We start from the raw sequence: 14,996 nt of genomic DNA on the forward strand, positions 1-14,996 counted from the left end.
GTTTATCGTCCTCGTGAAAATTGTTCTACTTCCTTAAGGAAAACCTGTTTTTCATATGTATATAAATTTCATTAAAAAGGTGCAAACCCGCCCTGGCTGGTTTGGCTCAGCAGTTAGGGTGTCAGCCTGCAGTCCAGAGAGACCCGGGTTCGGTTCCCGCTAAGGGCATGTACCTCTGTTGCAGTTTGTCCCCGGCCCTGGCTGGGTTGTGCGGGAGGCAGCCACTCGATGTGTCCCTTTCACATCGATGTTTCTCTTTCTCTTCCTCTCTCTCCCTCCCACTCTATCTGATCAAAAATGGAAAAATGTCCTTGGGTGAGAATAAAAAAATTTTTTTAAAAGGTGCAAACCCATTCATTAGCTTTGACCGTACCCACAAAGTAGGATGGAAAATTAAAGCGGGTATCTAATTCAGGCAAGAGTAAAGAATAAATACCCTTCCCTGAAAGTACTGCCTGGAATTTAAAAACAAAAAGCAGGTTTAGGACATTTTTTTCCCTGAACTCTTTAGATAGTTCCCTCAGATTTGCTCCATGTGTATTTCTGTTTGAATGCATCTGTGTAATAACAACTGTACTGTTCTCTGAAAGATTTAGAGCAACGCTAAGATTTCAGATCCAGGCTGTTTCTAGGGATGAAGCAATAAAAGGAGAATGAAAAGCCTGGGAAATGTCTTCCCATTTGACATGGGAAGAAGAATGGCTGTGGCTTGCCTTTCTCATTTACATCTTGAAATCCTATCAAATAATTTGGTTATTGACCTTTGGACTATGATAACCAAGATCTTATTAAAAGATCCAAATACATATCCAGAGACTCTTTTTTTTAAAGCCACCTCCTTTTTTTTTTTTTTCAAACTTAAAGGGGATTTATTTGTGACTTTCTATGTACATTTAGCTTGTAAATACAAGACTAAATGTATTAAGAGACAGTTGGTTAGTTTTCATTGTGTAAAGCCACTGCCTTTTATCACAAAGATGAAGAGAGGAAAGAAAACAAATAAATGACATCAGTCTCTTTTATACTCAGATGACAAATGTGCGACTGCATGCTGTAACAACTCTTCCTACATCGCTGGCAGACATAACAAATCGACCATGATGTGTTTAACCACAAAACCAGGACCCAGGTTTAGAATCCTCCTCCACAGAGCATTGCCAGGCGCCACCAGCAGTTAAAGTCCACACCTGAGACAAAACCTTGTTGCCATTCCCCTTACCCTGGTGCTGAGCAAATAATCGGTAGTCTAAATGTGATCAAACATAAAAGACCAAAGACTATTGCTATTGTTCAAACCTATCCACTTTTCACAAGAGAGGTGAATGGTTGGTATTGGGCCCCATAGAAAGAGTAGGAGGGTCAGTCACTATGGTAACCGCATCAAATCATTGATCAACAGCCCATCAGGGCAATCTTGCTTCCTGCCATGTGGGCTTGAGGCCAGCCAATTTACAGAACCATCTGAAGGCTACTTGGGCTCAGCTCAGTGGTACAGGCCACAAAGGAGTTAGAGGGACAGGAAACAGTCGGATCCGCACCTTAGGGCTGCCTGGAAAAGGCACCAGAAACTAAGAGAAAGGACAAGCAGCAGATGGCGGGTTGCAAAGCTAATAGTTAAGATTTAAGGGCTAACCCTGCAGCATGCACTGGGACAGCAGGCAGAAGCCTTCCCAGAAGCTGCTCTGCCTCCTCTTCCTCCTGAGATCACTGTGCGTTTGCGCCTGCTCCAGGGTAGTAACAGCAGCAGCTCCGTGTAGTGCTGCCTGCGGAGCGCTTTCCCCTCTGTGATTTCCTTTGATCCCCCCCTCAGGGAGCATAGGCACAGGACAGGCATTGTCACCTCCAATTTTACAACTAACGGGAGGCTCCTTTGTTCAAAATCACAGAGTTGCCAAAGCCTAAAGTTGCTTTCATCTAACATATCCCAAAGAAAGGAGGCATCAGAAGCCGGATATTTTGAATTATTTCCCACACGAATTTTCAGTTGTGCCCACCCGCTCCATAGCATGTACAGAAGAGTCTGCAGTTGGATGGTGAACCGGTGGAGTGTTACAGACAGGATGGGGAGGGTGATTCCCCCAGAACAGCTTCTGAATCATCTCACAATGGGCATGCCTTTCTGGGCCCTCAGTCATTGAAAGCGACTTTCTGTTCATTTCTCTAACAGCTGGTGACCCTGTTACAGATGTGGGTTGTCCCTTTGTATTTCACGATAAAACTTTACTGGTGGCGGTTTCTGTCTATGTGGGGAATGTTCTCAGCTATTACCAGTTACATCCTCTTCAGAGCTACCCGAAAGCCCCTCTCTGGGAGAACGCCAAGGTACGTATTCCATTCACTTCTTCTCCACCATCCCCTTTACTGTAAACACTAAAAAACATATTTAATTTCCATTTTCCTGGATGGGGGAGGAGGATGTCATACTTCTGTTTGCCTTCAGTAACAAAGCTATCTGGGGATTAGCCATACTGCTGTTAGATCACATTCGTTATTCAATGATGATTCAGACATGCCCGTGAAACTTACTACTTTAGATGTTAGCTCGTAAAGGCCAGGAGAAAGAGAAGTGAAACTGTTAAGTTTTCTAGAGCACTGTTTGCATGTTTATTTTTAACCAACATTTTGTTTTATTCCACTATAAGTTGTCATGCACATTTCATAATAGAGCAAGAGTTAGAAGTCTGTATTTCTAACAACTATGCATGAGGTTTATAGCTGATAAATCATACAAAATTGACAACTTATGACTCTCATAATAAATGAGGCTTTAACATTCCACTGATCATTTTAATGACCATTGTCAACCTCTTGACGTTTTTATATTTCTGTCACATCATTCACAAATCTTTCCAAAGTTCTCATGATGTGCCCACAAGTTTGCTCCTCCTTTCCTTGTTCTTTAGATAAGATCTGAATCCAAATCCAGATAAAAGTAAAATGGGATAAAGAGAAAATGCATCAAGTGTTTAATGGTAATAAGACAATGTCAAATTTTGATCTTCGTCAGAGAATAAATCATAAACGCCTGTGAAATAGTTTTATGATTATTTAGCCATTCAGATGTCTGTTTTTAATCCTCTAAAACAGTGGGTGAGACAAAATTAACTTTTCCTTTTAGTATGGGGAAGGAAAAATATGCAGCAAGAGAAATCAGATCGATACATGCAATGATAAAGATTGAAATCCAAATCAATGAATTCAGGCTTATGAGGACTTAGTTCAATCCCACTTTGGCAAGCATTTTGGGGTGGCGTTAGGAGATCTTCTAAACTGGCCAGTTTGACGTCGTAGCCTTTGTAGGGCCTGGTTTCCCTACCAGCAGATGGACAGCTGGCACCCTGCGCCCTTCTCACAAAGTGGTGTAAGTTATTGAAGACTTGTAAAGTGATCTAAGTTTTGGATTAACTGAAATGTACTTCTTTTTACCCCTGGATATAATCCATATTGTTCTCCAATGAAAACAGTTCTCTCTTCCACTGTATGCTGAATTACCCTAGGGAAAGGCAGTCTTTCTGTGCATATCGGCTCATTCAACGCAGAGGAACTTTACTATAGGAAATACCCAAAATGCTGCCTCGTTAGGCCAATGGCTCATGCATCTCAGATGGCCAGGGTCCCACGCCCTCTGCTTCTCATGCCCACAGTGTATCCTTTTCAGCTTCTTCCTGCCTGCAAAGCTCTGAGCCCTGCAATAGTCTGAGAGCCAAGACTCCACTCACATTTAAGCAGGCCCAGCTGCCGTTTGAAGAGAAACGATGGGAGAGGCTGATAAGGGCCCCTTTCTTCTAGAAAAGCAGGAAGGATAAAGACACTCTTATTAGTGAGAGGTAGTGGTCCCTAAGGTGCTTTATGGATCTTTGCTTAATCACCGCATTATAGGTAAGCCACATCTTAGCAAATGTGCACGGTGCAGAAGGCAGACCCAAGAGGAGGGTCTCCAACACCAACGCAGTTCACAAACTGCTCTTCCTCCCCCAGAGTGCACCAAGCCCCGGCTGAGGGACAGAATGAGAAGTGGGTTTCATCTCTACCTTCGTTGGGTTGTCTGTCAAGCAATGGTCAGGCTCATAAATAGGCCACACACAGCCACAAAGAGCTGGGCCTGATCCCATCAATCCCAACCCGAGGCCAAGCTGTCTTCATGGGCGCTGCTCTGATCCACTACCCCAGTTTCGTTCCTGGCTTACCTATAATCAGATTAGCAAGGGACTTATGGACTCTGGGAACCTGTACCTCCCCCCCATAAGGAGGAAGATTTGGGGAGGTGAGATTTGAAAAATCTAGCACATCCCTAACAATAATATGCTATATTGAGCATTTATGTGTCAAGTCTTTTAAACATCAATACATTATCTCACACAATCTTCAGAACTATTTTAGAAGCTGGGGTTACCATCCTCTATAAATGAGCAATCACAGGACGAATACTGAGCAGCTTGGCCAGGGTCCCACAGTAGTAAGTGGCAGAATCAAACCAAAGACCACCAGGATGCCGAGCCCCTGCTCCCTTCAGCACGCTGTGGCTTAATTATATCATCAAACCACTTTGCACAGAGAAACCCTGCATTTTAAAAATTTGTCAGTCCAGCCCTGGCCTGGTGGCTCAGTTGGTTGGAGCATCATCCCATACACTGAAAGGTGGCAGGTTCAATTCTTGGTCAGGGCACATACCCAGGTTGTGGGTATGATCTCTGGTCTGGGCAAGTGCAGGAGGCCAACCCATCAATGCTTCTCTCTCAAGTGGATGTTTCTCTCTCTCTCCGTTCCTCTCGCCCTAAAAAAAACCAATGAAAAACATGTCCTCGGATGAGAATTAAAAAATAGTTGCCAGTCAGGAACACCTCTAACGCTGGCCCCCCCTGAGAGAGGCCCTTCAGGTAGAGAGAGGGTACATGCAATACATGTGGAGTTCAAGGGACCCTACTCTGGTTCCAGCCGGTGTTCTGGGGTGACAAGGGAGCTCCTCTCAGAATCTGCCACTTACCCATCACCACCGCACAAACTTCCACCTTGATCTGGCTGCACTGAGCAAAGATTCCGAGCGTCCAGCACGGGCAAGTCAAAAGGACCAACCTGATGGCCGAGGAGTCACTCTGGCCCCTAGAGAGATGACACTGCCACACAGCGACTGGAGCCACCTGGTGTGAGCTTCCGGCTCCTGGAACTCCTCGGTGCTGACTCCACCAGGGGCAGGGTTACACCGGGAGGGGGAGGCGCCCCAGGCAGCCTTGGTGTGTGAGTTGCTTGAAGTGAAGAAAGCATTTCACCAGAGAAGTGCAAATGATAACTCATTTCTCCAGCTAGTCCACAACCCCTACTTGAACCATCATGTCTCAGAAAGTCCCTTCTGGCTGGAACTCAGTGAAGCAGGGCATCTTTTAAAATAACCGCAAAACATGGCATTGGTAATAGCCCGGGACTGCAGTACTCGGCGTGATGGCTCCAGGGGGGGAGCCAGGGAAGGGGACAGGGTTAGGGCAGGGCTCCAGGTGTTGGAGGAGACAGAGTGGGGTCCGGTGTGGAAGGCAGGAGAAGGCTTCAGGAGGATGGGGAAAGAAAGGAGCCCTGTTTGCCCTTGAGAGCGACCCCTTATTGTCGCCAGCCACCCCTTATTGTCTCAGGGCACCAACAGCTCCTCCTTCCACCACCTCTTCCTGTTGGGGGGGCTTGTCCTGTGCCCTCCAGGAGTGGCCTCTTCCCATATCCTCCCAGGCATGGAGCAGCTGTGTGGCCCATTGCATTGCTATTTTCTTCTTTTTTAAAAAAAACGTTTGTATTGATTTTTTTTTTAGAGAGAGAGGAAGAGAGAGAGAGATAGAAACATCAATGTGAGAGATACATTGATAAGCTGCCTCCTGCATGGACCACTAGGGATCAAGCCCACAACCCCGGCGTGTGCCCTGACCAGGAATTGAACCAGGACCCCACAGTCCATGGGATGATGCTCAATTCACCAAGCCACACCAGCCGGACTGCAGAGCTTTGCTAAGCGCTTTTACTGCCAGTGATGGAGGGAACAGAGGTCCCTTCTAGATCATCTCCACTCTCCCCTCCACCTCCTCTCATGCCCCACTGAGGCCCTGTGGGGAGGGAAAGGCCTCAAGACCAGTCGTGGTCAGTGCATACAATGAGCAGGAAGGAAGCCGAGCTGAAGCACTCTTGCAAATTCATCTCGGGGCTGGGGAGGGCCTCTCTGATGGAGGCAGAGGATGAGCGCTGAGGTGGTCTGCTCTGGGGCAGCAGCAGGGAAGAGACACTCCTGAGGGAGGCGCTCTCCTCTCTTCACCTCTCCTCTCAGTTTGCTTTCCTCCCAGTACTCCTGCCAAAACCACTCGGAGCTAACCCTGGAGCCAACTGAGAAAAGGAGGAGAGGAGGTCATTTTGACATGAGGAATAGATACAAATTACAATGAATTTACATATGCACATACACAGAAATATGTACATGGTAGTACTATTTATATATTGCTTGTTGATAGTATATTAGAACTCTAGATTACTATTGAGTTCAGCTGCTATAATATAGTTATGTTCTTTATATTACATAAGACATATAATTTCAGAAACAAAAAACTGACTTAGGACAATGTTTGAAAAGATAAAATACTTTATAATGTACCATGCTCTGTGTTTCTCCCCATTTCTCACTCCACAGATTGGTCTACAAATGGTTCCTTCTAATCTACAAACTCAGCTATGCATTCGGTGTTGTGGGTTATTTGGCTATCATATTTACACTGAGTGGACTCCATTTATTTTTCAAGTAGGTATCTCCAATGAAGACATTAATATCTACAAGCACTTGCTTGGAACATTCACCTGGTCAAGTCCCCTGTATCTGGAAATCAAATGTGGCCCTGTACTTTTCCATGCACACATTGCGTATAGCTGATTTCACTGGCATGGTAGACGTCACTGGGGAAAACCACAAGAAAAGCCAGAGAGAAGCTTATGGAATAAAAAAAAGTTAAAAAACAACAACAACAAAAACTACAAGCTTTAATGCAATCATGACTCTCGGCAACATTTTTGAAAAATAGATTTCCCAATATATTTTTAGATTTCCAGGGAAATTCTTCATTCCAGACTATATCTACCATGAATAAAAAACATGTATAGTGCAGCACTTTTAATTTAACTATAATGAATTCCAAAGTAAATGTCCATTGTCATCAATTACTTTGTCATTTTTTTATCATTTTCTCAAAAAGCTAAGTTGGCAAATCTGGTTATTGAACATGCTTTGAAACTATAAATTAATTTCAAAGGACTAATAACATTTCCTTTTTCCTACTTAAATATCAAGGACTTGAATATATTTAATCAATTTCTTTTGTTTTGTTCAAAAAAGTGAGTAATGTATAGTAGTAAAAGATGATACTCAAGAAAGGAATAATTTCAGGGTAGTGAAGCAGTTTCCTACATTTAAAGTTACTAAGATGCTTTTTGTTTATTTTCCTTTTTAAAAAAATTATCTTTATTATTGAAAGTATTATAGATGTCTCCCCTTTTCCCCCAGTGACCTGCTCCTGACCCCCCCACCCCGCCTTCATCACACTACTGAACACCCCTCTTTACTCAACCTAGAAAAAGAATATTCCAAAGGAAGTTATACAGCTTAAAAATCCACATGAATTGTTAAGAAGATATCAATGCATGTAACAACTTTTATGACAAAATGAATATTTTTCATTTTCCTGATTCTCTTATCATAAGTGTATTAAAACTAGCACACTTTCTATATGCATATATTCCTTTATCCCAATGCAAGTATGACATACCTTTTGTTATTTAGTTTTCTCCTTGGGTTTATATGTTTGCTCAAACATTTATTAAAATATTTTTTAGGGTACAAAAAAAAACCACACTTATTTACTGCAACTTCAACCACTAAAACTAAAGCATTTCAATAGCAGCTAAGGGGAAAAAGGGTGTGATATTCCCAGGCGACAACAAAGCACTACATGAATCTCATGGCAACAGAAACATGTTTCTTTTAAAATAGGAAAAATATTTTATATTAAACATCATCATTCTTAAATATCACATTTTATACTCAATATTGACTTTATAGATCTTGCAAAACTTTGCTGTCTGGTGCTGACATATATTATTGAAAGTAGAATGACAGGTGTGACAAAATATACTTGTGTGCCCTTAAAAAATATATATGTACATCCTCAAAAGAGTCATACCCTCTAAGTCTACAAAGCTTTCTGCCTTTACAGTTCCTTCTCAAATTAACAGAGCCCCAGAACACCCAGAAGAAGGTCCCGGAGGCAGACTGCCCGACTTCTCTCCACTCCCTCCCAATCCAATCAGCCCCACCCAGGTCCGTGGCTAATATCTGACACTGTCGACAGATATAACAAACCAAACGTGCAATGATTAAGATTTAGAAATTAAATTAGAGGCTAATTATTACTTTTTAAAACACCTTTCTCTTAAAAAAAAAAAAAAAAAAGAGGGAATTACAATAAAGAATCGTATTGTATTTGAAATCTAATCCAACACGCAGCCCTGGCCCTTTTGGCTCAGCGGTTAGAGCGTCGGCCTGCGGTCCGGAGAGACCCGGGTTCGGTTCCCGCTAAGGGCACACACTTCGGTTGCAGTTTGTCTCCGGCCCTGGTTGGTCGTGCGGTGGCAGCCACTCGATGTGTCCCTTTCACATCGATGTTTCTCTCTCTCTATCTCTTCCTCTCTCCCCCTCCCACTCTATCTGTACAAAAAATGGAAAAATGTCCTCGGGTGAGGATAAAAAAAATAAATAAATAAATAAATAAAAAATAATCCAACATGCAAAAAATGTCTTTGACTAATACATGACCATAAGGTAGCATAAGGTCTCAAAATCTGAGGTTGAGTCTTAACTCTAGCTCAGATACTTTCAGGTGAGATAAAGTGTTTGAAAGCATCTGTCAAATCTGAGGTCTAAAGCAGGGATTCCCAGCACCCGCAGAGCCCTGGCGTGCAGACCCCACACCGGCCACTTAAAGCAGAGCCCTTGAAGGCGGGCTCACGTAGCGGTAGAGTTCTAAATCTCCCCAGTGATTCTTATCTATATTTAGAGCTGAGAACTATTGCTCTGTTCAAGAGATTTGGAGTGTTACTTGCCCATTGGGATACCTAGGGTCTAGAAAGCATCCAAAAATATTGCTGCACAGGCCCCAGCCCCAGAGAGTGTGATGTAATTGGCCTGGGGCGCAGCCAGAAGATGGAGATTTGTACAAGCTGCCCAGGTCTTTCTATGCTCAGTCCAGTTTGAGAACCGCTGTTTGGAAATCAGCTTGTCTAAGGGATGCAGTCCTAAGAAACATTTGAAGACTTTCTCGAGAATTACTGTGTCCTCTTAGCACTGAGTGGTAAAATTTGAGGGAAATTTAGACCATTTAAATTTTTTTCATTAACAAAAAGGAAAACTACACCAATCAATTAAAAAAAAAAAAAATAGCCCAAGTTTCTATTAGATACTTGAGCAGGAAATATTCTCCTAGCTGCAACCCTCCCCTGCCCCCCAAATGCCACATTCTCATTTCCTTGCCCTATTGTTTTCAACAGAATCAATGCTAGAGATTCCATGGATTTTGGCATCGTATCTCTGTTCTATGGCCTCTACTACGGCATAATGGGGAGAGACTTTGCAGAGATCTGCTCGGATTACATGGCTTCCACTATAGGGGTAAGTGTGGTTTTTGTTCTTTGTAACCATTTATGGTACGTGGAGAAATAGTCTCATCTTATACCATATTCGCATCCATTTTCAGAGATAAATAAATCCTTTTTGGTTCTCTCAGCCCAATTGCTCCTTGGATTCTCCTTGTACCAAAAATTGTCTTTGCTAATTAATTAGAAAATACATTTCTCATTGATATAAAGTGATTAGAAAAAGAGGCATCTTGTAAAATAAAATATACTAATCATTTCGAAGTAGCCTTACCTAGCATACTCCAATTGCCAACATTTAAAGGATTAGTAAAAATGCGCCCTGGCCGGTTTAGCTCAGCGGTTAGAGCGTTGGCCTGCGGTCCAGAGAGGCCTGGGTTCGGTTCCCACTAAGGGCGCGTACCTTGGTTGCAGTTTGTCCCCGGCCCTGGTTGGGTCGTGTGGATGGCAGCCACTTGATATGTCCCTTTCACGTCAATGTTTCTCTCTCTCTCTCTCTCTCTCTCTCTCTCTCTCTCTCTCTCTCCCTCCCACTCTATCTGAACAAAAAATGGAAAAATGTCCTCGAGTGAGGATAAAAAATAAAAATAAATAAAGGATTAGTAAAAATGCAACAACAACAAAAACCTTTCTCTCTGCCTACTGCAAATAAAAGTCATATTTGATGCACCTAAAACACTTTAGAATCAACCAGTGCCTCAGAGTATTATTCGTCATAAAGACCAGTTACTGTCATATAGTATTTAAAGAAGCAGATGATATAAAAAGTGTGCTAAATGTAATTCTGACTGTATATTGTTCCCTGGAATTAAAAAAAAAAAAAATCCCTCATAGTTTGTGGGGTTTTTTTTAACTCTCTTAAAAATAAAACTCAGAATGGACACACTTGCTGGTTAGATGGATTTCAGAGACAGATATTAGGAGCATTTACTGTCTGGCATATGGACATCTATTAAACACAAACCAAAGCCTCCAGGGATGACCCTGTGGTTTCAGGAATTCTACAGCTATGTGTCTTGGCACACGGCCAGATCTAAAACGGAAAATCTAGTGTTGGAGACAAGAGTGACCTTCTGGACTGCTCTCTCTCCAGTTATGGGGCAGGACTAAGTCAGCGGACATTACCTTGGTTCCATCCCACCCATCTGCCCTCCCCACCTCCATTCCCTTCTCCTGGAGCCTGGACTCCCCGGCTAGGGTGAAATGCTAGAACAAGATACCTTTGGAATTCCTCTGCCCCATGTCATCTATGGGCCAACTGCCTTTCTCATAAAAGTTAAGGTTAGCAAAGGGGGAAGCATTTTCACTCTCAGTTCCTCCAACGAAAACCAGAAAGCACGCCCTTTAAAAAATCCCCAGGCCTCGTGTGCTTGTTTATAGGTAAGAGAGGAAGAGGAGAGTTGTATGTCCCCTCTTCTCCAGAGGGCCAGGAAGAAGAGATTTAACCTGGCAAGACAACCAAGTCTTGAAGCACCAGCTTTTTAGAGACTTCTCACCTGATCCTACCCATCCTCTGTCATCTCCACTTTAGCCATTGGCACAGCCACCAGGGACTTGAATTGATGGGGTGGGGAGGATGCACTATAATCGCAGAGGAACCAGAATCTCCAGGAGCATCGAGAAGGGTCAGGCTCTGGGTAAGCTCTAAAAGCTCCTGGGGAATTCTGAGCTACGTCCTGGATAAAAACGGTTCCTCCTGTAGGATTCCTGAGTTGGTATATTAGACAGGAGGTCATATTTAGCAACTTTGGGTCCATCTGGGGTTCCGTGGGTTTTTGCCTGGAAACCTTACCCCCCTTAGCATTGACCCTATGGGGGAAGTGTTTCAAGTTAAACCAGTGAGGAAGCAGTCAAGGCCCCGTGTCCCAAAGCCTGGCAGGGTCTCCCCTGCGCTGCTCTCCATCGGTGCTCTGTGCCTTTGCCCCGTCAGTTCTACAGCGTCAGTGGGATGCCCACCCGGAGCTTGTCAGACAGCATCTGCGCCGTCTGCGGACAGAAGATCATTGTGCAGCTCGAAGAGGAAGGGCTCATTGAAAACACCTACCAGCTGTCCTGCAATCATGTGTATCCTTTCCACGGGAAGCGATTTGTTTCTCATGAAGCAACATTGGGAGGCAAATTTCAAATGACCTGTGTTGGGTGTGGGAGAGGGCAAGTCAGGGAAGATTTGTCATCTTCTCTCCTTCCTGTCTTCCTCCTACCCCATCTGCCTTGCTTAATTCCCAGGCCTTCATCCTCCTGCCTGTCGTTCTTCTTGAGACTTTCTGATCATCCCTGGTGAATAATGAACTGCTCGTTTAAGCTGAACCTCCTGCTCCAGTAATTTACTTTTTAAAGGCACAGGAAGGCTGCAGCATCTATATAGGATGCTGGCTGGGAAATTCGGTGCAGCCATAATTGAACTGGAAGCCAAGAAGGACCAGGGAGAGAAGGGAACGGGGTGAGAAAAAGAGGAAAGTTTCGGGCACAGGGAGGAACTTAGGACTCTCCCGGTGGAGCCCTGTGTCTGAATCTCACAGAACCAAGAACGACAAAGTGTGTTTTGCTTGAAAATAATCCTAGGAACCTGCTTGTGTGTTCACTGGTAATGGGGGCAGGCAAGTATCAGCTTTGGTTGTGAGAGGAGGAAAACAATCTAGGGCAACAGGATGCCGCAGATTGCAAAAGGAGGGACCAAAATGTGAGCACCTAGTTCTTGGACCATTTGGTTCCTCTGCCTATGAGTTCTGCCCGAAGGAGGCATCTACTGGCTGAAGGATCTTAGGTGTTAAGGAGCAGGCAAGCCCGGCCTGGAAACAAGCATTCTCTGGGAACTCCAGTAGCCACCGAGGAGAACCTCACTATGTGGAAAGATGCGGGGGTCAAGAGCCCTGGGTAAGGCAGCCTGTGCTGCTTAAGCATGTAACTCTGGCCCGGGCGGTGTGGCTCAGTGGTTGAGTATCGACCCATGAACCAAGAGGTCGTTGGTTTGATTCCCAGTTAGGACACATGCCCAGGTTGTGGGCCTGATGCCCAGTGGGGGGCATGCAGGAGGCGGCCAATCAATGTTCTCTCTCATCGATGTTTGTATCTCTCTCTCCCTCTCTCTCTAAAATCAATAAAAATAAATAAATTTTAAAAAATATCTTACTTGCCCTGGCCAGTTTGGCTCAGCAGTTGGAGGGTTGGCCTGCAAACCAGAGAGTCCTGGGTTCGGTTCCCGCTAGGGGCATGTACCAAAAAGGGGAAAGAAAAAAAAAAATACATATATATATATATATGTGTATATATATATGTGTGTGTGTGTATATATGTGTATATATATATATATATATCTTACTAAAATTCATTAAAAAAAAAAAAGCATGTAACTGGATAACAAAATTGTGTTTGGCCTGGCCAACAATCAGTATTTTAATCCTTTTCTAAATAGATAATGCTTTATAGTGCAATATCTATTTTACAATATCACAATACATTCAGGTCAGAGCTCTGGTATTATGAGGTGGTTAAGCCATCTGTCTCTTGCCTTTGAAGCCTACCTACCTCAGTCAGTAATACCCTAGATGTGCAGTGCTTACGACTCAATCCTGTTTAATCCAGACAGCTTCCACTTGTTGCATCCTGAGAGTAAAAAACTGGACCTAATGCATGTGAAATGTAATAGGAACCTTCACTCCAACATGTAAGCCTTAACATCTTAAGGTAAGAAACAAAGATTTCCCATATGGAATTCTATGGTTGGTTTTCAGTGTGATATCCTTCCCAAAAAACTATCATTCTTAAGAGAAAATCTCTGAGTCTGGCCCTAGTTTTAAATATGATTTATTTTTCAAATGTTGAAACAGAACCCCTGCTGCCTTTTGCAAGTGGAAATATTTTCTCTCTCCACTTTTAAGGATTGTTGTACATGTGTATATCTATGTCATCCAAAATGTACTTATCTTTAAATTTGCTTTGCAGGGATTATTAACAGCCCATTTTAGCATGGGTCATATTAGTAGGAAGCAGGCAAACATGAGTCATATTAACAAGGCAGGGGCAGAGATCTGAGCATTACTCTGGAGCAAATCAGCATGGATATTCTGAGGATAAAAGAAAATATATTAAACAGGAGGTGGACTTTTCAGTGCTGACTTCAGCCCTTTTGAATGAAAAACTGAAAGGGTTTTTGTTCAAAATCTTTGTTATAATATATCACTTCATGTTAACCCAAGCATGTTGCAAAAGTGACCCCAATTCCAAGAGCATAAAACAGTGGAAACTCCTAGTCGCACACAGATCTAATATTGAGGAATCGTACGCATGGCCTTGACTTGTCTACACCTCCACAACCCTCCGTCTGTTGGGGAGGGGTCTCCTGCATCACTGCTGTTCACAGAGGTGTGTGGCAGGCCAGCCAGAAAATCATGGGATCTTGATCCAGAAAGCCACACTGGGATCAATGACTGTAGAAATGAATTAATAGGATGGATCTCATTATAGTTAATCATTTTGCCCAAGTCTACAGTGTTGTGGAATCTGGAAAAATATATTTGCAAAAGTAAGTGATTCATTCAAATATTCGTGTGCTGAGGACAGAGATGAATGAGATGTAGCACATGGCCCAGGAGACACACGAGCAGACAGAAAGTCATGATACCGTGGGATACATGCTCTAGTAAGAGGAAGTCCCTGGTGCTACGGGAAACAGAGTTCACTCCCAACTTTGCAGGCAAAGAGCCAGACTTTCTAGATAAGGGAATGTATACAAATGAATTTGTAAAGACCTAGGTTTATATTCTACTCAAAACAACTGGCTCCTTATCAATAATTTTAAAAAGTTGAGGAAAAAACACATATGAAACTAATAGAAATATTTTTTAAGTTTATGACCACAGATTATTTAAATTCGTCTAAGTGCCTAAGACAGGTCTGATTACATAGTAGATAATGAGTCATGCACAGAAGTAGAAAAGTGAACTGCTTAACGCATGAGAAATGCACAATAGGCCAGGCAGGGAAATAAACTGAGGAGTTTATTTATATAAGACATTACTGTGGAAAAGCACTTTTACATTCATGATCTAATTTAGCTCTTAAGAGAATCAAGTCAAGCAAGAAGAGTGAGGCCAAGAAGCTTGGTCAACTCCTCAGGCTCATAAAGCTATTGCAGCTCTGACTCCAAGCTCACAGCCCCGGGGGCCACTGTCCTCCAGGATCACCCTCAACAAGTGACACTCACAATCAGGTCCTGATTGACAGCCATTCTCTCACCCTCCGCTACTCCACCCTACAGACGGGTTCATTTCCATCATGTCCTCATGAAGCAAACCTTGTGTTTCATATCTAGAAGCTTCCCTAACAAGAGGCCT

The 14,996-nt window shown here is 43.3% G+C and overlaps 1 protein-coding gene across 1 annotated transcript in view; it reads left to right on the plus strand.

Moving 5' to 3' along the window:
* The window catches only part of RNF175 (ring finger protein 175), a 32,917-nt gene that overhangs the window by 15,215 nt on the left and 2,706 nt on the right, over nucleotides 1-14,996 (plus strand). The window contains exons 4-7 of the mRNA XM_036240386.1: nucleotides 2,168-2,322; nucleotides 6,656-6,763; nucleotides 9,559-9,679; nucleotides 11,594-11,727. Coding sequence (XP_036096279.1) covers nucleotides 2,168-2,322; nucleotides 6,656-6,763; nucleotides 9,559-9,679; nucleotides 11,594-11,727 — 518 coding nt within the window. The remainder of the gene's footprint in view (nucleotides 1-2,167; nucleotides 2,323-6,655; nucleotides 6,764-9,558; nucleotides 9,680-11,593; nucleotides 11,728-14,996) is intronic.

Source organism: Molossus molossus, unplaced genomic scaffold (genome assembly GCF_014108415.1).
Source record: "Molossus molossus isolate mMolMol1 unplaced genomic scaffold, mMolMol1.p scaffold_m16_p_4, whole genome shotgun sequence".
Classification (NCBI taxonomy): Eukaryota; Metazoa; Chordata; class Mammalia; order Chiroptera; family Molossidae; genus Molossus; species Molossus molossus.